Source organism: Aspergillus undulatus (assembly GCF_047715775.1).
Source record: "Aspergillus undulatus strain CBS 261.88 unplaced genomic scaffold BDV17scaffold_12, whole genome shotgun sequence".
In the NCBI taxonomy this organism is placed as follows: Eukaryota; Fungi; Ascomycota; class Eurotiomycetes; order Eurotiales; family Aspergillaceae; genus Aspergillus; species Aspergillus undulatus.
Window position 1 is genome coordinate 268,845 of NW_027396616.1, and position 26,541 is coordinate 295,385.

Sequence of the window (26,541 nt, forward strand, 5' to 3'; positions counted from 1 at the left end):
TGGCGGTTCAGGAGTCGGCCACTCTAGTCAGTCAGTCACTCACTCGATGGATCCCCAGACCTGTCAACATCGCAACTCTCAACTTTCTTTTCTCTCGCCTCTCTCCTTTTCTCGCGCGCCCTTCCACTCCTTGCTTGCTTGCTTGTCTTCTCCAGTTCTTCCTGTTTGTATTGCCTCTCTTTCCCCCTCTTGCCTTGGCTCCAGGGTCCTGGTCCGCGCTACACCGGCCCAGCTCCTCATACCCCTGATCGTTTGACGGGCCTGTGCATTTTGTGCATCGCCAGCCCTTGCTTTCTTTTATTTTTTTCTTCAGTCTGAGCCGAGGCGGGTTGCGAAAAGTTGAAGGCAACTCTAATATCGCATTCTTCCAGGTATTTCACCGACTGCCGCTCCCGAGCTCTGCTCTTTCCTGCTTTCCGCTCTGAAATTGGGGGTTTTCGCTAACATCGCATCTCGTGTCGCAGGCCGTCATTTCTTGAGATTGTCCTCGCGTCTGCAACCAACGCAAACACCTCTTTATCGATAACTGCCGACGAACGGTTTCGTTTGACCAGCCCATCAATCGCTAATGACGTTCCTCCCCTCCGTTCTTGACCGATAATCGACCCACTCACCGCCATCGACTTTCTCCCAGTCAGTCTGCGGATTCTAAGACCATGACGGCTTCGCCGCCAGCGTCGCCCACGGGGCCGGGCCCTCAGAGGCCGTTCAGCGCTCTAATGCGCACCCCGCGCAGCAACAGTCGTTTGAGCATGAGTAGTAAACACGGAGGAAGCAGGGCATCGGACGAGGATGGAAAAACCGCGGTCAAAGTTGGTGCGTTTACAATCAGAAATTCTGGGGAATGCTGCACAACGTTTCTCGACCCCGTGCTAATCCAATCGCAGCCGTTCGTGTGCGCCCTCCGCTGAAGCCAACCGATCCCGGGTACGAATTGATTCCACAACGATTTCAGCGTTCGATGGCCCACGTCACATCGCCGACAAGCTTGGCCGTCGATGTCCCCCAGGGCCGCAAGCTGTTCGTGTTTGATCGCGTATTCGCCGAAACTGTCGATCAAGAAGGCATCTGGGAGTATCTCAGCGATAGCGTCGGTTCTTTCATTCAAGGTTACAATGTTTCCATCTTGGCATACGGCCAGTCGGGTGCTGGTAAATCCTATACAATGGGTACTTCAGGCCCAAATGAGCAGGGTAACACCGAAGCAATGGGTAGTTGATCGAACTCTTGTTTAGAGATTGCAATTCACTGACGACAATAGGAATTATCCCGCGTGCTGCTCAACTTTTGTTCGAGAAGCTGGAGGGCCCCAAGCATAACCGCAACAGCTCTACAGGATTGCGTACACCATCGCGCTATTCGGTCAGTTCCACATCTAGCTTTGGAAAATCAAACGTCGAAAAGAACTGGCAGCTGAAGGCTACTTATGTGGAGGTATGAATCCCTTGCTTGTCTTTAGCGAGCGGGCTAACTCTAGCAGATTTACAATGAACAATTAAGGGATTTGCTTCTCCCCGACTCCGTCGCCGCGACAGACCGAAGCGCCGTCACCATCCGCGAGGATACCAAAGGTCGCATCATCCTGACCGGCTTGCACCAAGTCAACATCAACTCCTTCGAGGACCTTATTGGCGCGCTGAATTTCGGTTCCTCAATCCGACAAACCGACTCTACCGCAATCAACGCTAAATCATCACGATCTCACGCTGTCTTTAGTTTGAACCTTGTCCAACGAAAGTCCGGCAGCGGAACGTCCACGAAGGAAAAGCGCATGTCCATGCCGGTCGAAATGCCTTCCGGTGCCGACCATTCCGTGGCTGTCGACAGTAAGCTTCATTTTGTTGATTTGGCCGGAAGTGAACGCCTGAAGAACACTGGGGCCTCCGGTGAGCGTGCCCGCGAAGGTATCTCGATCAACGCTGGTCTCGCGGCTCTTGGGAAGGTTATTTCGCAATTGTCCTCTCGGCAAGCGGGATCTCACGTTTCATACCGCGACTCCAAGCTTACTCGATTACTCCAAGACTCGCTCGGTGGAAATGCCTATACGTACATGATTGCCTGCGTTACGCCGGCCGAATTTCATCTCAGCGAAACCCTAAATACCGTTCAGTATGCCCAGAGAGCAAGAGCGATCCAAAGCAAGCCCCGCATCCAGCAGGTTGCCGATGAGAGCGACAAGCACGCAGTGATTGAAAGACTCAAGGCGGAGGTCGCCTTTTTGCGCCAGCAATTGCGCAACGCTGAAGACAACGACCGACGAACCGTCGCTCCTCAGGAACGCGCTGAGCGTCAGAACGAACGAGAGATTGAGCTCCAGAACCAGCTGCTTGATGCCCAAGAAGGCTACAACGCCCTGAGTCAGCGCCATGCCAAGCTCATCTCTGAGCTTGCCAGGGATTCGCAGCAGCCTGCTGACGGTGAAAGTGAAGGGGTTGAGTCCGCGGTCGGTAACTCCGTTGAGAGACTCAAGCGTTCACACTCATTCGCCGAGTCGGTCGAACAGGTCGTCCTGGAGTATGAAAAGACCATTCAAAGTCTCGAGTCTTCACTTTCAAATACTCGGACTTCTTTGTCTACCACCGAAAGCACTCTTCTGGAACGCGAGACCAAATGCGCCTACGTTGAAACCGTCAATGCGCAACTCCAAGCCCGCATCCAGAAACTGTTGGACCGAGAATCTAGCACGGAGGCCTATCTTCACGAGCTCGAGTCCAAGATTGATGGCCAATCCTCCGGCGAAGAGCAACAGGCGGCGATTGTCTCAGAACTGTGTAAAGAACTCACCCGTGTTCGCGAGAGTGAGGCTAGCTGCGAAGACTACATTTCTACACTAGAAGAGCGCCTAGCCGAGGCGGATCAAGATATGGAGCTTATGCAACGAGAAATCGATCGCCTGGAACACGTCGTGGATCGCCAGCGGAGCCTTGGCAAGCTGGACAACCTCCTTTACGAGCTTGATCACATGCAGCAAAACGGCAAGCCAGACAAGAGCCCAGAACAGCCCGAATCGGAACTTGCTCCACCGGGAGCTTACCAACCTCGAAAGCGAGGCATGTCTCTTGACGTACTGACCGAGGCAGTCGAAACCGCTATTCCTGAATCCGACGAGGGACTAACCGAGCCAATTCCCGAGGAGGAGGAAGACCAATCTGCTGAGAAGGACGCCAAACAAGGTGACTCCGACCTCAAAGTCCTGGAGACCGCCACCAGCCGCCTTGAGGTCCAGAACGAACAAGCCCGTAGCCGTTCTTCTAGTCCGACTCAAATGCGGGTCGTCTCCGATAAGCTGGAAACTGTTAGCCAGGAACTCTTCGATTTGCGTCTGCAGCATGAGAATACCCTCAACGATTACGAGGTTCTCGAAGCCAAGTATGAGGAAGCCCTCAGATCTATGGCAGAGCTTCGTCGGGACGCAGCAGACGAGGCCCGCCACTCCGCCTCAAATGCTCACATCCAAACCATATCTCGTCCGGTTTCTTTTTTAGAGGAAGCCAAGGCCCCCGCATCCAAGACTGGAACACAACACTCGTTCTCGCAATCACTCTCATCGGAGTTATCCTTGGCCGGGGAGCCTGTGACTTCGCACGACTCGTATAATGCAAACACTCCTCAAACTACCGTTGATTCACAGGACGGGAATGTGCCAAATGGCACCCACGAGGATGAGAACATGCGGAGGCTTCTTTTGGACCATCAAGAGAGCGTCAACGTCATGAAGCAGAAGTATAGTGAGCTCCAGGCTGAACACGAAGACACATTGAGCTTGATCGAGTCGCTCAAGGCTGAGTTGCAAAAATCGAAGTCTACGTCGCCGCCGACCACACCCGGCTTCAACCCCGTCATTCGCAGAAAGACCAGCCAGAGCATCATGTCGAATGTTGACCGTGCTCATCGCTCAATCGGCGGTCTCCGTACTCTTGCCTCTGAGGAATTCGCAAACCGCCCAGATACCATGCAGAACTTTGAGCTCCACCTCGATGGCGCGATGCACGAGCTTCAGGTCCGTATGGAGCGTATTCAGCAACTGGAATCTGAGAACCAGAGCGTGAAGAAGGAGATGGAGATGAAGTCCACCATCATTTCCGGACTCACGCGAGAGCGATCCAGTTTGCAGGGTGCCTCTCCAGTTGACCGGGGTCTGGTGAATCAGCTCCGCGACCAGATCGTTCAGCAGGAGAACACTCTCATGCAGATGAAGGAAGCTCATGATATGAGAGAGAAGGTTCTACTCGAAGAGATTGAGGAGCTGAAGGGCCTGCTGAAAACGCAGGAGGAAGCTGCCAAGGCTCAAGATGCACATGTCGAGGAGCAAGAGCTAAAGATTACTCATCTCCAGGGTGAGCTCACGGAATGGCAGGGCAAACACCAGACCGCTCTCCAATCCTTGCAGTCTTCCGAGAACCAGCTCAAGGGTACCTTGGCAGAGCTCAACGGCGCTCTTGCTACAATCGACTCTATGCGTTCCGATGGTGGCGCTCACGATACTTCGGATAAGGAGGCAGCGGCTACAGAGCTGAGGAGTGAACGTGCGCGACAAAAGGAGATCGTTGATGAGTTGAACCGAAAGATTGAGGAGCACGAAGCCACGGCTACCACCCACCTAGAGAAGATTGCGTCTCTCCAGAAGCTGCAGGATTCCCAGAAGGGTGCGACTGACGCCGCCTCAACGTCGACTGAAATCGAAGTGCGTCAAGCTCGCATTACCGAACTGGAGGAAGAGATTGGTAGCCACAAGTCTCTTGTCGAGTCATACAAGAAGGACCTTGAGTCCCTGCAGGAGTCTCACAAACGCGAGCTGGAGGAGCTGGAGACTCGCGCTAAGGCTGCAGCTGAAGCTGAGCACGAATTGCGCCTCGCCGAGCAGAACAGCCAGCACGAGCAGGCTATGAAATCTCTTCGTACTGAGATCTCTGAATCACGGGATGAGCTAGTCAAACTGCTGGGCATGGTCTCCAACTTGATCCAGTCGGATGTCACCGCAGACAACCTGGCGGACCAGATTCAAGACATCCTGATGCAGAAGCAGCATTTCTCCGATAAGTATGCCGAACTGATGGGCACCAACGAGGATCTTCGCAAGCAAATCGAGGCCCGCCAGAACGACGACAGCCGCGTGAACGAGCTCAACAAGGCCATCTCGGCCAAGGACGGCAAGGTCAATGAGCTTGCCTTGCTTGTCGCCACCTTGGAGGACACCTTGCTCCAGAGGGATGAGCAGATCAAGAAGAAAGACGCCCTCGTCGCAGAGGCCAACGCTGAGAAGCTGAAGAGCGCGCGTCTGGTGGAGGAACTCGAAGACCAGATCACCAACAGCTTCGACCAGCACAACAACCGTCTCTCTGTCATCCAGCAAGAGCGTGATCAAGCCTTGGAAGATGCCAAGGCTAAGATTGTCACCTACGAGAAAGATATCGAGACATACCGTGTGCGTATTGAGCAACTTGAGGTGAGCACCGTAACCTTCCTGTGAGAAAATTTACTAACGGCATCAGCTTCAAATCAAGAACCAAGACGGCTCGCACGACCGCAGCAGCTCACTTACCTCCAACCTCCGCAAGAGCTCCTCGGCCGCCTCTCTTCCCTCACCCCCACCTGCTATTCCCCTTCCACCTCTTCCCAGCATCGCTTCCGCTACCAACGGCACCTCCTCTCCCCCCAGCTCTCGGCACACTAGCAAAGAGCTGGTTGGAAGCCAGGTTGTCGAAGAGCAGGAGGCTCGCATTCGCACTATTGAGAAGCATCTCAACGCTGAAAAGCAGCTCACTGCCACACTGGAGGAGGCTCTGGGCGACTTGGAAGCGCAGAGCAACAAGGTCAAGTCCGACTGCGAAGCTTGGAAGAAAAAGGCTTGGCAATTGGAAGAAGAGCTCGGCACTTTGCGCAAAGAGCGCAACTCCCAGCGTCTCTCCCTTCAAGCCGTCGAGGAGGAGAGGAGCGCCCGTCGCGAGGCCGAGGCCGCCCGAGCCCAGCTCGAAGAGCGCATGGCTGCCCTCAACAAGAAAAAGAAGAAGAGCACCCTCAACTGTTTCTAGACCCGTTCTCTTCACTTCCCTTCCCATCACATCCTTTCTTGCCCCCATGCTGACACGCGAATTTCAGATCATCACTGCATCATGAACTCAACGTTGATTCCCCTGTATATCTCTGATTGATACCTTTCCAAACTGTCTACGTCTTTCTACGTTTGTTTTCCGACTTGACTTTCATGCACAGTACCTTTTCTTTCAGGACACCCCCCTTATTTATGACTTTCTTCACGACCCTCTTTGCTGAAGTGTGGTGGCCATTTGGCCTGCCATCACCCGGCGCCTGTACATTCTACCCGTTACCCTGTATTTGCTGGAACCTTGGTCCATATTGTTTATTGTTTGTTTTGGAGCGGCCAGACATGCCATGCCATACCATTGCTTGCCATCGCTTATAGGATAGCGAATTGTTATTTTGTTTTATCCACGTTGATTGGTATTGTAGTAGAACCCTGGAAGTTGATTATCCTTTTCCTTTTCCGCTTTTTCAGACTCCGACCTTCTCCATCCCATTCTACAGACCTTGCTTTGCAAGTAGTCTAATTCAAAAGCTCTGCCCTTCCTTGCCAGGCCTTGCCCCGGTGCTATAGCACGAAATCATAGATACTTCAAAAAGGTCAAGACTCATCTCAATAGACTTTTGGCCTTGTTTTCCAGCATGGTAGTATCGAAAAATACCCTGGTTAGCTGGATGTCACTCAACTAGTCTGCCTGTATATTCTTCTCAGGTACAACCAAATGCGGCAGGTGCCAGGCACCAAGACCGGCGTCACCGCCTTCCTTCCCAAGCTCAGCTGCTGAGAGTGGGCCACGGGAGCTAAAATGGATTCGGAATAGTTCGCTCGGTATGGTCCGTGCGTACTGGCCACGCATCTCATCCATTCCGTCATGAGCTCCGAAAGCCCAAACAACCACTGCAACTCCCCTCCCCCCCAAAATGTCCGAAAAGCGACCAGAGCCCAGCCGCAACCTCCCACACATAACAATCATCCACCCGGACCTCGGCATCGGCGGCGCCGAACGCCTTATCATCGACGTCGCCCTCGCGCTCCAAAACACCGGCCACAAGGTCTCCGTTTACACGTCGCACTGTGACAAGTCGCATTGCTTTGAGGAGGCTAGGGATGGGACACTCGACGTGAACGTTAGGGGGGATCGGTATCTACCACCGAACCTGGGGGGGAGATTCGTCGTGCTCTTTGCGATTCTGAGGCAGGTTGTTCTTACGGGGCAATTACTCAGGGAGTTCGCGGCGCGGGGTAGCGATGGCGAGGAGGATGTGGATGAGGTATTTATCGTCGACCAGGTACCGGCTTGTGTGCCGATCCTGAAAGTTTTCGGGGACTGGGCACTTGGTCGAGGGAAAGGGAAATCGCGACAGCGGATCTTATTCTACTGCCATTTTCCAGATCAGTTGCTTGCCAGGCGAGATGAGGGGGGTTTAACTCTGCTTGCTGGGTTGAAGGGGCTATATCGGTATCCGTTTGATGCATTTGAGGGGTGGGCGATTAGTGCGGCGGACCGGGTCGTTGCGAATTCGCAGTTTACGAGGGGTGTTGTGCAGAGTGTTTTTGGGGGTGGGAGGTTGGGTGATGTTAAGGTTGTTTATCCTTGTGTTGATACGGAGGTAGAGGGTCAAGACCGGGAAAGGGAGAACAAAGTGAAAGAGGGGAAGGTTTGGGCTGGGAAGAAGATACTACTTAGTGTGAACCGGTTCGAGCGGAAGAAGGATCTCGCGCTAGCGATCCGGGCGTATCATGGGCTTGGGGAGGGGAGGAGGGGGGTGAGGTTGGTTGTTGCTGGTGCGCTTACCTCTAATTCTATTCTATTAGGAGAACCGCTAACAATGACCTGGTTAAGGCGGCTACGACCCCCGCATAACCGAGAACGTACAATACCACGCCGAGCTCGAAACCCTCACGTCATCCCTCGGCCTACAACACGCCACATCCAAAACCGTCCCATCCGCCCTCTCGATCCCGGACTCCATCGACGTCCTCTTCCTCCCCTCCGTTTCCTCCGCGTTCCGCGACACCCTTCTCTCCCAGTCCTCCCTTCTTCTCTACACCCCTGTGAACGAACACTTCGGCATTGTCCCCATCGAGGCCATGCGCGCAGGAATTCCCGTGCTCGCGTCGAACACGGGCGGCCCGCTCGAAACAATTCTAGAAGGCGAGACAGGCTGGCTACGCGACGCAACAGATGTCCCTGCTTGGACGGCGGTCATGGACAAGGTTCTATATCAATTGAGTGAGGCCGAGCGAAAGAAGATATCGGTTGCCGCGAAAGAGCGTGTGGAAAGGCTATTCTCCTTGCGAGCTATGGGGGAGACGCTTGAAAGTGAGATTGGGGATATGCTTGGGAAGGAGAGGAGGGCGTTTAGTGGGGGGCAGCAGGTGCTGACCATGCTTTTGGGGTTGCTTGGGTTGGTACTTGGGGCGGTCTTGGTAGGGGTTTTGTACAAATAAGACGGATACCCTATAGCACTCTAGTATTTGATCTTTGTTTAGAGATACCATTGATTTAGACTTTACCTGCGTGGTCGGCTCCTCTCCGGATCGGAAAACGCGATGTCGCCAGCGTATAGTACAATGTTAGCCCTAAATAAGAGGGTCCCCTCGGCGCTTAATCGACGCCTCCCACCCACCCCTCAGCAGCCGAAACAACCAAGCTGCAAGAAGCCTGCGCCGCATGAACTAATCCAGGGACAATTCCGCCTTAGCAAACAACAGCGGCTATGCAACGGCTCTCAATGGTCTATCGCGCCCTGCCACGCGCGCTGAAACACTCGCCTATTCAGCCTCGACAGTCAACTAACTGTCAACTGTCATTCTTGTCGTTGGTATAACCATGGGACTGTCCGCTGTCGCGCTTAAGGCTCTGGACTTTTGTCAGTCTTCCATTCCTTTTCTTGCTCGCATCGCATTGAGAACATTTGAGGGCTGTGCACAGCCCGGGTATGAAGAACTCAATGCCCGATGTTTCTTTTCCTGTTCTTATTTTCGCTGCCTATATCCAGCTTCATCAGAATCAGCATCTATGTTCTCTCTCTCGTTACGTTCTCTAGCGCCGCAGTCCGAATCGGCTCGGACGAGACATACTTTACGCATCCTGCCTCGTCGGACTCGGATACTGAAGATGAAGGATTGTCATATGCGCTGGGGAGCGTACAGGAGATTTCGTGGGTTACGGGTTTGGATGTCTTTAATATTAGTATTTGGCAGCGCAGCGGGGGATCCGGTGATGGGGGCTCTAATGGGAGGGTTATTTTCGGTATGGTCTCTTTCACAATAGGGCCTCCGTGAGATCGGTATGGTAGCTAATGCTACGAATGGCGACAGCAAAAACAGAGGAATCGGACTCTATCACTACCTTCTTCTGGGCCGTCCAGACATACGGCCTCGACCTCGATACCTCTTCCACTTTCTACCTCACTATAGGAGGCGATACTGGCAAGGACTACACGTCAGCCGATTTCAATATCACCTCCTCATCCTCAACTTCATCTTCAAACAGCATTTCCCCATCTACTTCTCCCTCCCCACCAACAAACACCGACGACTCAACCCCCGCCTCAACAGGAGCAGAAACTGCCTCCTCTCTAACCTCAACCGGCAAAATCGCCCTCGGTCTAGGCGCTGGTATCGGCGCGCCGTTGATATCCCTCCTCGCTATACTGGCATACTTCCAGTACAGAAGTATACGACGCAACGCCCATCAAGATCCAGATCCATACACCCACCCCCTCCACACTCATCATTCGCATCAACCTTCGATGTCCGGGGGAGGAGGAGGAGGAGGATATTACTCATCGATGGTCCCCTCCCCGACAGAACAGCAACAACAACAGCACCTCCAAATTCCAATCCCACCCTCCATCCTCCCGCCGTCTCAGATACCCGTATCGGGACCACTCTACAGAACAGCCAATCTAGTCCCCTCGGAACTCCCGCAGAAACTTGCCCGGCCTGTGAATTTGCCGCCTTGGGAGGTTCATTCGGATCCTGCGGAGGCGCCGGCGCCAGCGCCGAGGGATCGTGGACTTGAGGGGTTAGGTGTTGGTTTGTTGCCTGGTGACGCCGAGAGGGTAAGGAATGGTACTGGACGGTCGAGAGCCGAAACGACGAATAGTACGATTGGAAGGGCCATTACAACACCAACTGGATATGGACCTGGGCCTGGGACAAGATCAGAAAGTCTATGGGAACATAGAGCATCAGGGCCGCGGATTCCAAGGATCCCGGAGTTGCATGGCGAGAGTGCGAATTATATTTAATGGTGTTGGTGGGTTGTCTTCTGTTTGGTATATATTTGATTTATTTGCTTACTTGATTGTTTGGTCTGGAGCGTGGTATGGCGGTTTTTGTCTTTTACTAGTAGCAGTTGTTGTGTATAGAATTTTGGCAGTGGGCATACAATAGGCGGCTCGGGGCCCCGCGGGGTTAAGAACGACTTGGAATCTCAATCTGCTCACCACAGTTACCCATCTCTGCCATCCTATCCTCTCCATCCTATCCGGCCTCATCATAGCTACTACCCAAAGCACACTCATTGTCAGCCATTTGACTTCTTGTCCGAGTTGCGACCAGTGAACCAGGGTCTAAGTCTCTCTAAGATGGCAAGTGAGTTGTCTAGCCGTGGGTTCAGACTACAGGCTCACAGAGCCCCGATCTACATAGTAGGGCAAAAGATCGGCATCACTGCGGTGCAGTGACCGCACTCATTGGCTTGTCCCTCTGGTGCTTCTGCATCGCCGAGAACTCAGCCTCGTCCACGATGGATCCTACTCGGAAGGAATTGCTCGGTCTTGGGGCTGAGTTAAGCCTTTAAGTCTGAAGGTATAAGATGGGTTGTCCTTCGTGCCTAGCCTCAGGGCTGGGTGCTACTGCTACCGGCAAACCGTCAACATGGACATGGGAAAACGGTTCCTGGTGGCTGTCAAACGTCTTCGGTCTTTCCAGTATGGCCAGCGCACTTTCACAGATATGAACACCACAAGCGGCCATGGATTATCAAGCACAGAGAAGCGACGGCGATGGACGAAGGGTGTTCTCGTCTGCGCGTGGATCGCTGCCGCCGTTCTTGCTGTGAACATTATCCTCACTATCGCTTCGGGCATTCTGGCCGCCACCATATACAAGGGAGGATACAATGGAGAATGGAATGGCGGGAATTTTGCCCGAGCGACAGCGTATGAGGGAAAATGCTCGACCGCAAAGACTACTGCGACGGTCGTCCATCTCTTGATAAACATACTCAGCACGATCATGCTGGGGGCAAGCAATTACGCCATGCAATGCCTGGCCGCACCATCGCGACTCGAAGTGGATGAAGCGCATGAGAAGCGAGAGTGGCTCAACATTGGAACCCCGCATATACCTGGTTTGATATTCTCTAGCCGTGCCGGTTGGAGAAGAAGGGTTCTAGGAGGTACCCTGCTACTCACCTCGTTTCCAATCCATTTGATGTTTGTCCATCTCTCTCGCTTCCTCTTTCTCTCTCTCCTCCCCAATGCCATGGCACCCTCACTGACACTTCGAACTCGGGCATCTCTAGTTACAACTCAGCGGCGTATTACTCCATGCAAATGTCGCAGTTCCCGGTAATCATGGCATCGGCCAACACCCCTCTGGACAAGGTTTACCCAACCGAAGATCAGGATGCCTTTGAACAATGCTTTGCTCCAAACATAAACATGGACATGACCGAATTCCTTCAAACTATGAGAGAAAAGCGGTACCAAAGACTTTCCAAACAAGACTGCGTGGACACTTTCGCCAAAGACTTTGTTTTCGGACAGAAAACATTGATCCTGATCACGAACGCTGCTTTAAACGACCGTGATGCTCCCTTGATATTTGTGGGGAGAGGGAATACTATTGGCTTTGCCGATGCTCAGCGCTGCAGTTTCGAGTGGATGTGTCCTTCTCACCTATGTTCTGAAAAAGATGTCAAGGAGAAGTACATGGCAAACTGGAAGTTGTCAGGCTCCAGGTGGGCTCTTCCAGAACTCAACGTATCAGTGCCGACTGAGAATGGGTTTGAGAACATCGAGGAATTATATCAATATACCGAAGACTCCGAACACCTTCATGGTTTGTTAAGTGAGTACTTAACCGCGGAAGAACTGAGACAAGAGCTTGATGACCAGACACAATGGGTCAACAGCTCTTGGGCGCAGAACGTGAGAGTGCAATCGAGATCTGGCCATACTTGTGCGAATGAGGAGAATGTGGCCAATAGTCCACAATATGCTGGCACGCAATATCCCATCGACCACTGCTTGGCTGTACCAACGGAGGAGACCTGCCAACTAGTGTTCATGCCAATAGTTTGTCTGATTGTGATCTGCTGCAATGCAATCAAACTAGTCTGTATACTGTTGACTGCACGAGATGACAGGGACGAACTATTGCTTACGATAGGAGACGCAATATCATCGTTTCTTACGCGTCCAGACCCAGCTACCAGAGGGACCTGTCTTCTCTCTAAAAGCCTAGCCGAACAAGGTGCCCAGGGATGGAGAAAAATAGGAAACAAAGAAACCTATAAGACGGATCCTTCACACGACAAAGATACTAATCAGTTCCTGCCCGGTCGAAAACGATGGGCCCAAGCTGTTAGCCACGGGCGATGGATGGGCACTCTCTCCCTGTAAGCCACCCCTTCTACCCTGCTTTTTACTCTTATCTACGATTACTAACCTGGGACAGATGTATCACAATACTTGTTGGAGCTGGCGTTGCCTTTCACTTTGCTAGTATAGCATATCGCAAAACATGGGGAGCGGGCAGTATTTGGGAATCAGGACTCGGAGAACCCAGTACAGCGACCGTTCTGCAAGGGCTTTATGCAGACTTCGAAGGCCCCCTCTGGGCAACAGTTCTCAAGATAATTCTTTTGGCGAACACGCCTCAGTTGATCGTCTCCTTTGCATACTACTTCTACAACTCGCTGCTCACCTCCATGCTACTTGCACATGAATACAGCAGCTATGCAACGGAAAAAAGACCTCTTCGCGTATCTTGGCCCTCTGGCGCCCAGCGCTCCACATACTATCTCAGCATTCCGTACAAGTACGGAATGACTCTGCTGGTGATCTCAGCGCTCCTCCACTGGCTGGTATCCCAGAGTTTCTTCTACGTCGAACACATCTTGTTCGAGACCAACGGATACATCAGATGGATAAATGTCTCGTGTGGCTTCTCGCCCGCTGCAATCGTCCCAGCGATGATCCTAGGTGGTTTGCTAATTTTGGGCGGAGTGGCACTCGGGTTGCGGCCTCTTGCATCTCGAATGCCGCTTGCGGTCCATTGCAGCGCGGCAATAAGCGCTGCTTGTCATCCTCCCGACTCCGATCCTGATCATGCTCTGAAGCCCGTTCAATGGGGAGAGGTTCCCGAGCCAGTGTCAACCCCACCTGCTGGTTTTGACTTCCGAAATGAACTTGGAGATGATCAACGGCCGATCCAGCGAGGGGTACTTGATTCAGGGCAGCAGCGTCAGTTCTCTGCCTCGAGAAACGAGACCTTCCATTGCAGCTTTGCATCCGGCGAGGTTTGGGAGCCCTCTCCCTTGCGTCGCTACACGTAGCGACCTTGTCGATGCCCCTAATGATCCCTAGGCAGGTCATCTCTGTCTGACAGGGAGATGCATAGCTAGAGCTCGTTTCCCCCGGGTTAGATTGAGTAGACACTTTGTAACTAGACTCTATAATTAGCATTGGGTTTGGAGTGTTTGTTCGCTTTAAGGTTATAGACCTCGAGGTGCAGGTACAGGTTATACAGTAGACAAGCTACGCTCAAATACGCTTATGTTACATACCCTACCACGCCCGACTACGCCCGCATTCAAGCTACTATCCACGCCGTCACACCTCTCCAAAGACACAGAAGAGCTGAACTGTCGATGGTGGTGTCGAGGGCTGGCTCTGGGTTTTAGGCTACAGTGCAGGTAGGTGACATCACTAAGCTACTACTAGTACTAGTAGGTCCCGAGCACATAGCAAGGACCCTACTCGTACCTAGGTTCGTAGGTTCTTAGGTACGTAGGTATATATCCAACTGCCCCATTATAACTCAAGACTCGGGTGGTAGGGAGGGAATTTGAGTTTCTTTGTAAGGGGGAATGAACGATTGAATCAGGACAGACTGGGATAGAGAAGATGTAGATGATATGATGTCCGATCAAGGTATGTATGTAGGAGGCTCGAGGTTCGAAGATGATCATCAGTGATCTAGTAAGACTTGGACTTGGGAGCAGAATATAGAGGAGAGTTTGAGACCAAAGTAAATCTAATGGCCCAGATACTGCTGAGTAGGCCAGAGCAAAGGCACTCGATGCATGCAACCTCTACAAGTACAAAGCCTGCCCAAAGTCTCCAGACGTTTGTGCAAGCTAACTTCAATGTCAACGTCAGTAGCCAATATCACTGCTAAATATCCGTTGACTGCGGATTCATCTCCATAAATACTTTGTATAGTCGCCGACTCGCCGCAGGACCGATACGCGAGTCTGTAAGGGCGCCATTTTTGTTTGCTGATTTCTATATGACATTAACAGGCGTCTTCACGAGGAAAGGTGTAGAGAGGGAAGGAAACAAGACAACGTACCTTAACATCCTCCAACATCCCCGGCCCAGACCTGCGCATCCCTCTTACCAATTCAACAACGCTCGGATACTCATTAGCAATGCCGTAGGCCATCGACGCCGTGACCCGACTGACCTCCTGCAGCATGCGGACGTAAGCATCGGATGCATTTTCGCCGGGCTTAACCTGCCCGGTATCCATGCAAAAGGCAGAATCGTTATCGTTCATGCGCTCGCGGCGGTATGGGACTGTGGAGACGTGCTCGGTGAAGATCTTGAGCCACTCGGCTGATTCGGGTGGTGCGGCGGTCTGATGGATGAGGCAGTTGTGGGATATTTGGAGGCTGAGGAGGGCGTCTTCGATTGTGTCATCGTCGATTGGGGCAGTTCCGGGTTTGTTTGTTTTCTTGCGGCGGGATGTTGATGAGGTTGTTGGTTGTGTTGAAGCTGATGAGGCTCCTTGGACTTCGTTGAGGTTGCGGCGGAATTCAGCTTGGTAGGCTCTGTTTCGGGAGTTTGTGTTTTTGCGCATCCATGCTGTGAGGCCTTCGATGAGGTAGATTACTGTGCAAGATGGGTAGGCGCTCTTTATGCGGAGGACGTGGAGTTCTAGCTCGCTTGGTGCGTCAGGAGTGTCTGAGTCTGGAATTGAGGTGACCATATCGACGAACTCTTGGGCCGTTAAAAGGCATAGAACATGCTCTTCTTCGCGGATAAATTGTTCACAGGGCTCCCAGTACCCCAAGGTCCTGTTGTACGTAGCCTTCATCTTCCGCCGCCACTTGACGACGTTTCGGATTGGGCTGTCAAAGAAGGTATGTTCCACCCCTAGCAGCCGCATATACTCAATGGCCTGGTTTGCGACGCTGGTTTCCTTGAATGATGAGGCGAGGTCGAGTATCATCTCTGGCGTAGAATCCTTTTTTTCAACCTTGAGCCTGTTTACCTGCGCTATATCAGCGGCTAACTGCTTGTCTTTCGCCTTTTCCTCCTTTAATCTCTGTTTCCGCTCCTTCTCTATCTGCTTTTCACGATCACGCTGCGCTTTGGCTGCCTCGCGCTCCTTCGCTTTTCCCTCTTTATCCGCGGTAGTCTTTTTAGTCGCCGCGGGGGTCTTTTTCGCCTTGCGACCTCGGGGTTCAGGAAGCTCATCGGGGTCATCATCATTGATATCCTTCGCCCGAGATTTCGACTTTGTCGGTGCCCCAGCGCCAGAATTACTTTTTGAAGTCCCAAGGCTCGCCAATATATTTGCCGTCCTCCCCGAAAACTCAGACCGCAGCGGCGGCACCTTGAACTCACTCTCCTCAGTAAGATCGACAGCCCCATCAGATTCCAGGTGGCGAAGGGGGTCACTGAAATCCTCAATGTTGTCTATCCCAGAAATCTTGCGCGTTTCCTTCAAGCTAGCCGCAATTGCAAGTTTCAGATCCGGATCATCGTCAGAGAGTATATCCAGCCCTACCGAACTAGTTCGCCGGTTCATATTCTGATCCCTCGAAACTGGAGACAGACTTCGTCGGGACGGCTCAGGCGCAGACGACGTAAACACAATCGGATCAGAATCTAGCGGGTAAGCTGGCGTCTTCGGTTGTACCCGCACTTGCACTTGCACATGCGCCCGCCCTTGTCCTTGTACATTTGACGGTCCGTCAGACGAAAGCGCAATATCATCCGAGAAGAGGAAAAGCGGATTGCGGTTTTGATTCTGGTTGCGACTCCGCGATGGCAGCGCATTGCCTGTTCGAGTCGACTGTGTCGTTGGCTCGGGTTTTGGGGTGGGGGTCAATCGCCTCCTCTTGGAGGGCTGGTCGTTGCTGAGGTCATCTTCGTAGTTGAACTGCGCGATGTCGATGTCGTCTGAGAAGAGGTGGACCGGGTTCAGGTTCGGGTTCGAGTTCGAGGGTAAATCGGCGGGGGCGGGCGGGCTGGAGTTGAATCTTCGAATGGAGGATCTGGAGTCGCGGCGGGCTGGAGGGGGAGGGGTCGAGGAGAGAAGGTCTATGACCTCTGGCGGCATATTGGCGGCTCGCCGGGGTGGCAGAGGGGCAATGGCGGCGAACAACAAACAACGACACTGAAAGTGATATAGCAGTTCACGTGGCGCGTCTCCGCGAAAGGGTCACGAAGTCATGTGACTGCTGCTGGTAATACCTTCCCTTTCTGTCGGAGCCCTGTTCATTTAGTAGTTTCTAGTAGATCAAGCAAAGAACCCGACTGCGTTCTGGATGACAGATTGGCAATATCTATCTACATTGACATAATATCTCACAGCAAGGCATCGACCTCGGCATCAACATGGGACAAGTCCTTCAACCACCGTCTAGACACAACCCCCCTTCAAAACAATGTTCCTCGGCAAAATCCCCGCGTTCTCAAACGCCCTAAACGTCTCAATCCAACTCTCATAGGTATCGTCATACCGGTTCCAGCCATACTTCCTCGCCTTCGAAATAGAGCTCAGCGTAGGCCACGCCTTGCCAATGCCCCAGTCGAAGAACGCCCACGTGCCCCAGTCAAAGGCCTCGGGGTTCCCGCCGTACTTGGCGCAGATGGATTCCCAGATGGGTTTCTTGTCGGCGGCCCAGGAGCCCATCGTGAAGGAGTTTTCGCGCTGTGTGCCGCTGGATCCTGTTGCTGTTGAAGGGAAAGAAGTTGTTTCGGGGACCTAGCGATGGTTAGATATGTAGTGGGTGTGCTGATATGCTGCGTACGTACCTCAAGACCGAAATACTCGCCGATGCGAGGGAAGAAGTAGCGCCAGACAAATGTGTCTCCATTCGCATGGTTAAAGGCCTCGTTTGCCGCTGCAGGCGTTGTGGTGGCCCAGACGCTCAGGTCTGCAAGACTAGGCGCGTACGAGTTGTCGTCGACGCAGTTGTAGAAGAACTGGTTTCCCGGGAAGCGCGGGAATTCGCCTGTCTCGCGACAGATGAGGAAGTATAGAGCCAAAGTGAGGGCTTCGGACATTCCGTTGCCTGGGTCGTTATCTTAGCTCATTGCTCGTAGAAGGTATAAGACGGAAGCGAACTAACTGCCAGGGGTAAACCCAATAATTGCATTCGGTCGAATAATATTGTATGTCCAGTTCCTGTTCTTCTGCATCGCGAACATAAAATCCTCTTGCGGATAATAGAAGTTTTCACCCTTGTCATCGTACCGCGGGTGCTCCTCGCTGCATGGCTGCTGCACGGGGCCTAGGTGGACGCCGTAGTGCTGTGCGACAGCGTTAGCATATACCGTCTTTACTCAATTTTTAAAAAAAAGAAAGGGGACTCGCCTTCCCGCCAGTCTGAAGACAAACACTCTGAAGGTTATCCCTCGCAACTCGGTCAATTGCCGTCAGAAAGTTCTCGAACAGAGGGACATTCAGCTCCTTCAATCGTGCAAAGTCATCGGTGTGCACGTAGGAGGTAAAGTAAGCATGAGTCACTTCACTGCAGAACGGGGCCATCTTCGAGATAATGGTCTCGACCGGCTCGAGGAAGTCCAGCGCGATGAACTCGATTCTCGGATCCTGCCAGTAGCCTTTCAGAGGGCGGCGGGAGGTGATGATTATCTTGGACCTGAACGGGATGTTAGAGACAAACTTCTTCAAGACATGCCTTGGAATACGATGGATTGTTATTGTTGCAAGGATAGAAAAATGTATACTAACCATTCTGTCTTGGGCGTGCGAATGAGATGCTCGATGATTGCGTTGCCGCTGATGCCATTGGCACCGGTGACGAAAGCGACCTTGGGCTGAATGGGTGTCATATCGTGGATATGTTCAATGAGGGAGAAACTTCAAGGCAGTTTAATATTTCAAGGATGCTTGCGCGCTCCCTCTTGAGTCTTTTATCGCTGGCAGAAACGCCGATCACTGCAGTAATTCCCCTCATTTCCGTCGGCATGCCGAGTCGATTTCCGAAATGCCGAAATCCCGCAATCGCCATGGCCGAAATGCCGTTAGGGCTAACATGCTCTTGGGCTTTTCGATAATCCTGTTTATTCTAGAGTTTGACACTGAAAATTCAGCAGCATCACAAAATACTGAACAGATCACCACAGAATGAACGAGTCAGCATGGAAGCCAGCACCGAGAAGTTCCTGGACCCAATCCATGCTCGCAGCCTGTAAGTCCAGCTGAAGGTCCTCAGCCTGGACTCCTGAGTCGGTTGGATTTAGATCTATATGCGCCTCAGTTGACTGCCGCGAGGTGTTATGAGCGCTTGATCCCTGTTGGAAAGTCGGGTAAAGATGCAAATTGGGACTCGCTGAGAGATGTGAGAAGTAAGTATCACGGTGAGTGTTGTCGCCGGCGAATGTCCTCTCGAATTCAAAGTCTCGCGTCACCAAGTCTAGATGACTAGGCAATAAAGGATGCCCAGGTTGATTGACCTGATGGTCAATTGTAGATGACGAAGGCATAAGGGATGCGTATGGTGCTGGCGCCAGAGGAGTGAGAAGATCGACCTGAGATCCGAAATCAGCAGCCCCATTGCGCTCTTCCGCCTGGGTCTGAGAAATCTCGGGATCTACTCCACCGATTAAAGCAGAGTTCTGATGTCCGCTCGTTATAGCGGCTCCGTTCTTAGCGCTCAAATCAGCGTGCTCGAGATGGGACTGGAATGTCCTATCCAGAATTGCGGCGTTGTCTCCATATAAAGCTCCATTCGGATTACTTGGTGGCATAAGCTCCAAATTGATGATGGAAGAGGAATTCTGCATATTGCGCTGTGGTGTTGAAGCTGTAGGTCGCACAAGTACCGACTCTGCCATTTTGTTCAATGTCACAACAGACCTTGCAAACTTCCCTGAAATCCATGTTCGCTGACAGAGTCTCTTGATGTCACGAGACATTTGCAGAGTCTGGTCGCCATAAACCTGACGAAATGAGGACTCTTTAATGATTAGACCTAAAGAGATCATAGTGGTTCTTGTGAGGTAATGGGGAAATGGGAACTCGAAGCTTGGGTACTGGCTGTACATTGTATAGAATTGGTCAAAAATGCCTTTGGCGAGCTTGATGCATTTCGATTCGTTTTCCACACCGTCTATACCGAATGTAAACTCTGAAGACGATGCATGGTTCAACATCGGCCTTCGAATACATAGGCGGAGGAAAGTCCAGCGCTAGTCGTTGGTCAGTCTCGCGAACAATGCTGGTCAGTTAGGACCTACATACCATGCACATTAGAGCTTTCTGCTTGATCTGCCACCGATCAAGCCCGGCGATTTGCTCTACAAGTGGTTTCTCTCTATTGTAGACCAAATCGCGTGGTGTTTGCCGTTCGGCGCTGGATATAAGGTGCTCCAGATATTCCTGGGTCAAGGCGTCGGAAGATTTATCTGCCAAATGGCCTTCACGGGCCTTGTAGAGCGCTTCCCATACTTTACCGATGACCTTCGAGTACCGTATCATGCAGACCAAGTATGGTATTGGAGTGACCGGTCGAGCAGAGATTTCCGTGTCGATCTTCGTTTTCAGTGCACCGGCCGTCTCATGGTTGTCTCTGTAACGGGACAACCAGTCGTCACTCAATTCTAATGGGAATCCCGTGTCGACGTTGAAATCTTGAATGACAAATGGGAGGCCAGTCTCCAGGGAGACCTGTCGGTCGAGAATGTAGATGCACCACCACAGCCGCCGATACATTTCACGATCAAACACAGGCATCTGTGACAACATTCTATCACGATGTAGGCCGAGCTGGTGTGCATGGGAAATGACCATAGCAATGACTTTGCTCGCTCTATCATTCGCATCCAGCCGAAGCAAGTAGACGACCTAGACAAATAAAGTTAGACTTTCAGTTCATATTTCAAAGTTTTGGTTTTTATATAAGGATTTTAGGAATCTTAACCATTAATGCGAGGGTTTGCAGGTGCGGAAGCGGGTTCCCTCTCAGAGTAAAGACACCGGCCTCAGCCCCTAACAAATCCATGGCAGCGCTATACAGACTCCATCCGGATGAGTGCTGAACCTCGTCTGGCCCAGCTCTGGAAGCCCTTGTACAGCGCCCGATGGCCAGACATATAAGTAGTTGCATCGTCAGCGCTTGGGAGTCGCCGGTCCGGCAGGCTCCCTGCTCATCCAATGCGTTGTTCCAGAACCGAGCATGCTCCTCTCGCAAAGTCGGAAGGTGCAAAATCGGGTACAGAACATGCATTTCGTCTATAAACGCTTGGAGATCTTGGTCCCATTTCGCTCGATCTGCAATTATACCGTGTGCTTTAAAGGCAGAGCGTACTTGATCTGGTTGGTCGGAGAGATCCTCGTCAATAGCAGGGTTGAGCAACGGCCTCAACGTCTTACTAGGCGAGCTTGGTGAGTCCGTTCCATATGTGTCACGTATTTTCTGAAACCGGTTCTCGACCTCTTTCAGTGTATGTGCCATTGAAGTCTCGCCCACAAATGGTGAGGTGTCATCAGGTGGCGTATTCGAGTGAATGTTCTGAGGCTCCCTGGAGGGTGTACGGGCTGCCGGCTTACTATTTGACGGTGTCTGAGAGGCGTCCGGCTGTGTGCTGTGGATTAGGCGCTGGAGCTGGCTCTCCAGAAGATCGATCCTCCGTAGAAGCTTATCTTGAGACGACCTAGGTAGCAAAGGTCACCATGACTTATATCTCTTTAGATGCCAGATTTGATTCCCTTACCCTGATTCCGTGGTATCTGGATTCAGAGTTCCAGATGGTCCTATCGGTTCCACTGGTTCAGAGGCCAGCACGTTCGAGCCCGGTTGGACAATCCGCCGGTGACAAGCACGTCCTTTAGCAACGCATGACCTGCATGGTATGCTGCCATCGCACTGGGAGTAATGATCATGAGCGGGTGTCACTGTCAGTATCGGTGATGTATAGCTCAAGCGTACCTTGATCTTTCGACTGTGACAAGGCATGCTGTGGGACGTTTAGTGAATTCGTCCACCATATGACATGTGAAATAAATGCAGGTAACATGGCTTACCAGGCCTTGGATACATATTGCCCCCTCTTGACTCTTTTTGTAGTTGGTTGTTGTGTCTCTGCTAGGCGTTCGACCCCGGCCCCATCCACCGCCCGTGACTGAGTTGGGGAACCTTCATTCTGGAGCTTATCGCCAAGCCTTGACATAGTTTCAACTTGCAAAGAATGAAGATGGTGTCGACGGTTGGGCCAAGCTTCCAGGAGGCCCAGCCCCGGAAAACCGGCTTCTTATGGTGCAGGTAGTGCAGTGGGGGAGCGGGTCACTGGAAGGCCAATGATGATTGAAGTTGACATCTGTGCATCCATCTCATGTGTAAAGTGGTCTAGATTCTGGACGTCAGCGAACTGACTCGGATGATGCAGGGCGTTCTTGATTGACGCCCAGTTTCGGGGGTCTTTGCTGGTATACTCGGGAAGTCCCGAATTGGAACGCCAGGAAACTCGAAGTTGTGCCAAAAGAAAAAGGAAGGTGCTGTCGGTCTTGGGGACGAAGATGCACGAGAGCTCAGAGTTTCAGCCTGAAAGAATTGGGGCTTAGAACGCCTCATCTGCGGGAAAGAGACGCAGCCAGACGCAGTATGTAAGTAAGGGGAGGTAGAGAGTCCAAATTGCGGTGTGACTGCACTTGAGTTGAATCCAGCATTAACATGTACCCCACCCAAGCTGGGGGCAGGAGAAAACAGATCAGCCTACGTATTCAATGCGACTTTGTTCACGTTGGCTTGAATTTGAAACTACCTACGCATTGTTGCAAACATCATGACAATTGAGGAAGGTAGACTGCCAGAGGGTGGCAGCACCGAGGTCCTCCAGTCTCTTCGCAATACCCCGTACGCCTGCTCGTCAATTCATGAGTTGAACGAGGGACTCGCAAACGTGACATACAGAGGACAACTCAATTATAGACTGTGGTCGTCGAGCACGGCGGACCGTGGTGTGCCAAACACCCTGGTATCGCCGTGTCAACCTCCCGATGTGTATGTAAGCCATCTACGATACGCACGAAGCCTACCGCTTAGGACCTGGTTCAAGTTCCACGGCTGACTGGTTGGCTAATATTAACCTCATTCATTCTAGCATACAGAGCCGAGGGTCCTCGAAGCACTTCAGGACACGCCAGTCCGACAAGTGCACCATAATGGCACCACAATTCAGTGCCCTCGCGTGTACGATTACATTCCGCAACAGAATATCCGAATACTCGAGGATTTTCCGCATGATTGTACACTGCAGATTTGGCTCAGGAAACCAAGTAAATCTGGCGATATAGATATATTGACCAGCGCAGCGATAGGAAAGGCGCTGGGGACCTGGTTGGGGCGATTCCATGCATGGTCGCTTAATGGCGTCGATGAAGGCCTGGCAGAGGCCATCAAAGTGAACACCGATTTCCTGACGAAAGATATTAGCACGGTAAGACTACGGTTCTTTCAACGGGAGTGCGCAGACGAAAAGGTGCGGCGGTATGTCGAGAACTTATTATTTCCGAACCCGAACCGGCGGCGTACGGATACCGTGACCATGACCCATGGCGACTTCACTACAAGGAAGTGAGTATATAACTGGTCGATATCCAGACGACGAGGCGCTGAGCTGACAAGATCATCTATGCCAGTATTCTATTCCAGGAACCATCTTCACTGGCTACCGTAGACTGGGAGACATGCTGCTACGCAGACTTTACACGCGACCTAGCCTCCATGGTCGGTGACTAGTACATCCAGGTTCATTCTACGGATACTGGCACTGGTACTGATTCCAAGGCTGCATCGCTACTGCAAGCCTTCATGGCCAGCTACCCCCGTCTCAGCGAAGAATCAGTCTATAGCACAGTGGCGCAGGTAGGGCTCATGGAGCGGAAGCTAGTGGCGCTGGAGGCAGGAGGTAATAGGTCTCCAGGGAACAGAAGTTATACAGAGCTTTATCCTACTCAGCCGCGATGCACACCGCCTTTGGGAGTTCGAGCTTCTAGAGTCATCGTCCAACAAACGTACACTTAGGACGAGGTTATGCCTTTGGTGGCTGCCAGCATCAGAAGTACTCGAAATCCGTTCCCCTGAAAATACCGCCTTGCCATCTCTAAAGATCTCGGAGATTCAACGGCATCTCACTCGTATTCTAGTGATGGACTGCGCGGCAAATGTCTCACCTGACGAGCTGCTGGAAAGCGAGTCTGAGGGCGAGACTTATATAGTCGTAAGTTATGAAGGAACGTCCATCCATGGACGAGAATACTGCAACCTCTGCAAGGTACGGCGGGGAGCCAGTGTCGCGCCCGTCTTTTGGAGTATTGACAGCACACAACTTCCCAGACTGCATGACGTCCAGGTCCGAGACAGAGCGGAACACCTTCTGGTCAATTCATGGAAACTCACAGAATCTTCTACGACCGGGATGTTTCACGTTCGGCCTCTAGAGTTGTCGTCGGTACTAGACTTCCCAGGAGCGAATCAGTGAAACTTGTTGGCGAGCACATCATGCTTGTCGATTACACGCCCTTAAAAACCAGTCTGCTCTGGTCGCTTGAAAACGAACCATTGTCATCACCAAGGCTCTTGGAAATGCATTGGCATCTTACCCGTGTCCTAAAGGTGGCCCGATTTCAGCCAGAGGCATCGTACCCGGGCTTTGAGACCGGTGAGATTCAGCCAGAAATAGACATATCACCGATCAGGGCATAGTGATGGCGTAAGTGGATGCTTATGGTACATCAACGTGGAGGCTGTCAAGCCCTGAGCCACAGTGCCCGCGATGGGGAATCTGAACTTGCATTAAGCTGACGCCGAGCCCCTCCGAGAAGAACGTTTCGATTACCATGCCCGACCTTGTCAGAAATGGTGGCAGAGATTCGCTGCACGAACACCGATGCACCCCGGCCTCGGTATAGGTCCGCTGACAGCGTCAAACACTGTGCGACGCAAAGCACGCAAGACGTTCGTCTTCTCCGACAGACTTTAATCGAAAGCAGGGTGTCTAGGCGCCCCGCAGCGGCCAAAGCTGGATGTGCACAGCACACCACAGCTGGTCGAGGAGGTCAGACAGGGAAAAAGCAAGCACAGCGGACATGCATAAATGCTCAGTCCCCGGTCCATTCTACGCAGCGCCCCTGCTGATATTGATCTAACTAGATTCCGCGAGAAGAAAGTTGCTCATGACGAGCCTCTATTCGGAATGAATATTTTTGAACGCAGTCATTCCGCGACAGCTTTATAGTCATGTCTTCGACCACTTCTCCAGCAACAGACTTCTGCCCCATACCAGCAGCAACCCCCTGCACTATACCAGCAACAGACCTCTGCAGCATACCAGCAGCGCAACCGCCGCCTGGTCAAACGTCCAACCTCGATGATCCGGACTCGCTGGCTGCTGTAACAGTCGCAGTGACGACTGTTGTAATTACTTGGGCTACTCTGTTTGTTGCTGCGAGAATATATACAAACTTTCGAAAGTTGACTCTGGCCGACTGTAGGTCTGCCCCGCCAATAGCCATAGCCAGCCATATTGACCAGGGCCAGGCTTTGTGGTTACCTCACTGATCCTTTCTGGTGGCTACAATGGGCTGGTTCTGGCTATACTCGAATACGCCCGCCATCAGTGGGATGTCCCAGTCTGCTGGTACAACGCCAGATACTTTAAAGTGCGATTCCTGCGCCCTGGCCTTGATCAAGAGCAACAGAGCTGAACATATGACTCCAGATCCTCTACGTCCAAGCCATCCTTCTGAGCCCAGCCATGTTCTTCGCCAAATCCTCCATCTTTCTCCTTTACCAGCAGATCTTCACTGCGGAGAAACGAATGAAATACGCCATCCTACTCGGTCTTCTATCCACATTCATCATATACTGGCCTTATATCGCCCTACTGTCAATTTACTGCGCACCGCATGCAGGTCAGTCTTGGACCGACCTGACCAGCAATGGGATGCCGCAGCGCATGTTACCATGGAGCATCGCACAAGGGGCTCTTTCCGTTATCCTAGATCTCTATATTTTCATCTTGCCGCTCCCTCGGCTCTGGAAGATCCAACAACCAATGTGGAAACGCCTTCAGATAATGGCGGTCTTCTCGACAGCGTTTATGTGCGCTTGAAATCTTCTCTGTCACCTGAGGGACAAGTTTACTGACCGTTATAGGGGTGTTATTGCCAGCGTTGGGGCCTTGATCTTCCGTATCCGACTCAAAACCACCTCTGATGGCACGTACGCTCAAGGCGAGAATTTCATTTGCACGTAGGTTTCGTGCTCCCTTCTAGTTGAGTCAGGCTTAACCAAGACTAGGAACGTCGAGAACAGTGTCGCCATCATTGTCAGCTCCATGCCCGCGGCGGCCAAATTTATCAGGGGAACCGTGCTGGAGTGGACATTTATCAAGAGACTGTCTTTCAAAAGCAGCTCCAGCAGTGGCAATTTCTCGTCTGAAGGCTTTCCTAGTTTGACTCGAGGCAGGAGGATTCCCAGGATGCGCAATCTGGAGGAGGCAAACGGGCTTGGGAGTCTAAACCGAGCTGGGCGGACTATCAGCCAGCAGCGTATCCTTGATCAGAAGAGTAGTCGGTCTCCTTCCATTGTGTGAGCTTTGTTCAAAGGCAATGAGCTGTACTATGTCAGCTTCTATCCCACTGTGATATGGACCATATGAAGTAAACCAGTGTCTGGGTAAGCAAGACAGGAACGGACCTGGGACCTCAAACCCTTCCCGACCTGTCATTTACTTGACTTTAGAGCAGACTTGTGCATTGGGACTCTGGAGCATGTTGGGCACACCTGCAGCTGAATCGTTGCCTCGGGGCCACTAGACAAAGAAACAAAGGACGATCCATCTTAGGGAAAGCTTAGGAAGCTTAATTAGAGGAGCCCAGGCAAGAGCGGGGAAGAGAAGATCAGCAAAAAGTGTCATGCAGCGGCTGATGATACTACATACGTCCTAGTCATAGCAGAGCAGCTATAGCCATGCAAGCATCCAGATAAAGTCGTG

At 52.1% G+C, this 26,541-nt stretch overlaps 11 protein-coding genes across 11 annotated transcripts; 8 read left to right on the top strand and 3 right to left on the bottom strand.

Annotated features, from left to right (window-relative positions):
- Nucleotides 1-61: 61 nt before the first annotated feature.
- BDV17DRAFT_257722 (kinesin family protein) lies at nucleotides 62-6,695 on the top strand. The gene is made up of 6 exons (XM_073757229.1): nucleotides 62-371; nucleotides 465-816; nucleotides 888-1,211; nucleotides 1,262-1,434; nucleotides 1,481-5,446; nucleotides 5,493-6,695. Exons 2-6 carry the CDS (start codon nucleotides 657-659, stop codon nucleotides 6,030-6,032), a joined length of 5,163 nt encoding a protein of 1,720 aa, XP_073617739.1. The 5' UTR covers nucleotides 62-371; nucleotides 465-656; the 3' UTR covers nucleotides 6,033-6,695.
- A 175-nt stretch (nucleotides 6,696-6,870) lies between these two features.
- Nucleotides 6,871-8,555, top strand: BDV17DRAFT_257723 (GDP-Man:Man(1)GlcNAc(2)-PP-dolichol alpha-1,3-mannosyltransferase). Its single transcript, XM_073757230.1, has 2 exons — nucleotides 6,871-7,828; nucleotides 7,887-8,555. The coding sequence occupies exons 1-2, from the start codon at nucleotides 6,964-6,966 to the stop codon at nucleotides 8,492-8,494; spliced, it is 1,473 nt and encodes a 490-aa protein (XP_073617740.1). The 5' UTR covers nucleotides 6,871-6,963; the 3' UTR covers nucleotides 8,495-8,555.
- Nucleotides 8,556-8,884: 329 nt separating this feature from the next.
- On the top strand, nucleotides 8,885-10,101 carry BDV17DRAFT_257726 (uncharacterized protein). The gene is made up of 2 exons (XM_073757231.1): nucleotides 8,885-9,299; nucleotides 9,368-10,101. Exons 1-2 carry the CDS (start codon nucleotides 9,066-9,068, stop codon nucleotides 9,464-9,466), a joined length of 333 nt encoding a protein of 110 aa, XP_073617741.1. The 5' UTR covers nucleotides 8,885-9,065; the 3' UTR covers nucleotides 9,467-10,101.
- Nucleotides 10,102-10,113: 12 nt separating this feature from the next.
- BDV17DRAFT_257727 (uncharacterized protein) lies at nucleotides 10,114-10,457 on the top strand. The gene has a single exon (XM_073757232.1). It carries the CDS (start codon nucleotides 10,121-10,123, stop codon nucleotides 10,445-10,447), a length of 327 nt encoding a protein of 108 aa, XP_073617742.1. The 5' UTR covers nucleotides 10,114-10,120; the 3' UTR covers nucleotides 10,448-10,457.
- A 554-nt stretch (nucleotides 10,458-11,011) lies between these two features.
- BDV17DRAFT_280507 (uncharacterized protein) lies at nucleotides 11,012-13,967 on the top strand (the record flags this gene model as incomplete). The annotated part of the gene is made up of 4 exons (XM_073759893.1): nucleotides 11,012-11,493; nucleotides 11,583-12,680; nucleotides 12,740-13,452; nucleotides 13,822-13,967. The coding sequence occupies 4 exons, from the start codon at nucleotides 11,012-11,014 to the stop codon at nucleotides 13,965-13,967; spliced, it is 2,439 nt and encodes an 812-aa protein (XP_073617743.1).
- Nucleotides 13,968-14,135: 168 nt separating this feature from the next.
- BDV17DRAFT_257728 (uncharacterized protein) lies at nucleotides 14,136-16,651 on the bottom strand. Its single transcript, XM_073757233.1, has 2 exons — nucleotides 14,639-16,651; nucleotides 14,136-14,571 (listed from the first exon to the last, which is right to left on the bottom strand). The coding sequence occupies exons 1-2, from the start codon at nucleotides 16,634-16,636 to the stop codon at nucleotides 14,461-14,463; spliced, it is 2,109 nt and encodes a 702-aa protein (XP_073617744.1). The 5' UTR covers nucleotides 16,637-16,651; the 3' UTR covers nucleotides 14,136-14,460.
- Nucleotides 16,652-16,939: 288 nt separating this feature from the next.
- Nucleotides 16,940-18,375, bottom strand: BDV17DRAFT_289337 (SDR family oxidoreductase; the record flags this gene model as incomplete). Its single annotated transcript, XM_073761639.1, has 5 exons — nucleotides 16,940-17,284; nucleotides 17,335-17,594; nucleotides 17,652-17,832; nucleotides 17,921-18,182; nucleotides 18,275-18,375. 5 exons carry the CDS (start codon nucleotides 18,373-18,375, stop codon nucleotides 16,940-16,942), a joined length of 1,149 nt encoding a protein of 382 aa, XP_073617745.1.
- Nucleotides 18,376-18,660: 285 nt separating this feature from the next.
- BDV17DRAFT_289338 (transcription factor domain-containing protein) lies at nucleotides 18,661-21,500 on the bottom strand (the record flags this gene model as incomplete). Its single annotated transcript, XM_073761640.1, has 5 exons — nucleotides 18,661-19,734; nucleotides 19,787-20,389; nucleotides 20,466-21,198; nucleotides 21,259-21,410; nucleotides 21,474-21,500. 5 exons carry the CDS (start codon nucleotides 21,498-21,500, stop codon nucleotides 18,661-18,663), a joined length of 2,589 nt encoding a protein of 862 aa, XP_073617746.1.
- Nucleotides 21,501-22,326: 826 nt separating this feature from the next.
- Nucleotides 22,327-23,282, top strand: BDV17DRAFT_289339 (aminoglycoside phosphotransferase family protein; the record flags this gene model as incomplete). Its single annotated transcript, XM_073761641.1, has 4 exons — nucleotides 22,327-22,548; nucleotides 22,645-22,789; nucleotides 22,856-23,117; nucleotides 23,183-23,282. 4 exons carry the CDS (start codon nucleotides 22,327-22,329, stop codon nucleotides 23,280-23,282), a joined length of 729 nt encoding a protein of 242 aa, XP_073617747.1.
- On the top strand, nucleotides 23,223-24,131 carry BDV17DRAFT_28187 (uncharacterized protein). Its single transcript, XM_073760104.1, has 2 exons — nucleotides 23,223-23,408; nucleotides 23,467-24,131. The coding sequence occupies exons 1-2, from the start codon at nucleotides 23,355-23,357 to the stop codon at nucleotides 24,022-24,024; spliced, it is 612 nt and encodes a 203-aa protein (XP_073617748.1). The 5' UTR covers nucleotides 23,223-23,354; the 3' UTR covers nucleotides 24,025-24,131.
- A 354-nt stretch (nucleotides 24,132-24,485) lies between these two features.
- On the top strand, nucleotides 24,486-26,358 carry BDV17DRAFT_28163 (uncharacterized protein). The gene is made up of 5 exons (XM_073760053.1): nucleotides 24,486-25,032; nucleotides 25,083-25,204; nucleotides 25,264-25,646; nucleotides 25,701-25,796; nucleotides 25,845-26,358. The coding sequence occupies exons 1-5, from the start codon at nucleotides 24,783-24,785 to the stop codon at nucleotides 26,137-26,139; spliced, it is 1,146 nt and encodes a 381-aa protein (XP_073617749.1). The 5' UTR covers nucleotides 24,486-24,782; the 3' UTR covers nucleotides 26,140-26,358.
- The last annotated feature ends 183 nt before the right edge of the window (nucleotides 26,359-26,541 follow it).

Coding starts and splice junctions, on each gene's coding strand:
- BDV17DRAFT_257722 (XM_073757229.1), top strand. CDS start 657: ATGACGGCTTCGCCGCCAGCGTCGCCCACGGGGCCGGGCCCTCAGAGG. Junction 817..887: donor AAAAACCGCGGTCAAAGTTG/GTGCGTTTACAA, acceptor ATCCAATCGCAG/CCGTTCGTGTGCGCCCTCCG. Junction 1,435..1,480: donor TGAAGGCTACTTATGTGGAG/GTATGAATCCCT, acceptor TAACTCTAGCAG/ATTTACAATGAACAATTAAG.
- BDV17DRAFT_257723 (XM_073757230.1), top strand. CDS start 6,964: ATGTCCGAAAAGCGACCAGAGCCCAGCCGCAACCTCCCACACATAACA. Junction 7,829..7,886: donor GGTGAGGTTGGTTGTTGCTG/GTGCGCTTACCT, acceptor GACCTGGTTAAG/GCGGCTACGACCCCCGCATA.
- BDV17DRAFT_257726 (XM_073757231.1), top strand. CDS start 9,066: ATGTTCTCTCTCTCGTTACGTTCTCTAGCGCCGCAGTCCGAATCGGCT. Junction 9,300..9,367: donor TAATGGGAGGGTTATTTTCG/GTATGGTCTCTT, acceptor GAATGGCGACAG/CAAAAACAGAGGAATCGGAC.
- BDV17DRAFT_257727 (XM_073757232.1), top strand. CDS start 10,121: ATGGTACTGGACGGTCGAGAGCCGAAACGACGAATAGTACGATTGGAA.
- BDV17DRAFT_257728 (XM_073757233.1), bottom strand. CDS start 16,636: ATGCCGCCAGAGGTCATAGACCTTCTCTCCTCGACCCCTCCCCCTCCA. Junction 14,572..14,638: donor GGATGTTGGAGGATGTTAAG/GTACGTTGTCTT, acceptor AATGTCATATAG/AAATCAGCAAACAAAAATGG.
- BDV17DRAFT_28187 (XM_073760104.1), top strand. CDS start 23,355: ATGGCCAGCTACCCCCGTCTCAGCGAAGAATCAGTCTATAGCACAGTG. Junction 23,409..23,466: donor TCTATAGCACAGTGGCGCAG/GTAGGGCTCATG, acceptor ATAGGTCTCCAG/GGAACAGAAGTTATACAGAG.
- BDV17DRAFT_28163 (XM_073760053.1), top strand. CDS start 24,783: ATGTCTTCGACCACTTCTCCAGCAACAGACTTCTGCCCCATACCAGCA. Junction 25,205..25,263: donor ACAACGCCAGATACTTTAAA/GTGCGATTCCTG, acceptor ATATGACTCCAG/ATCCTCTACGTCCAAGCCAT. Junction 25,647..25,700: donor GTCTTCTCGACAGCGTTTAT/GTGCGCTTGAAA, acceptor TGACCGTTATAG/GGGTGTTATTGCCAGCGTTG.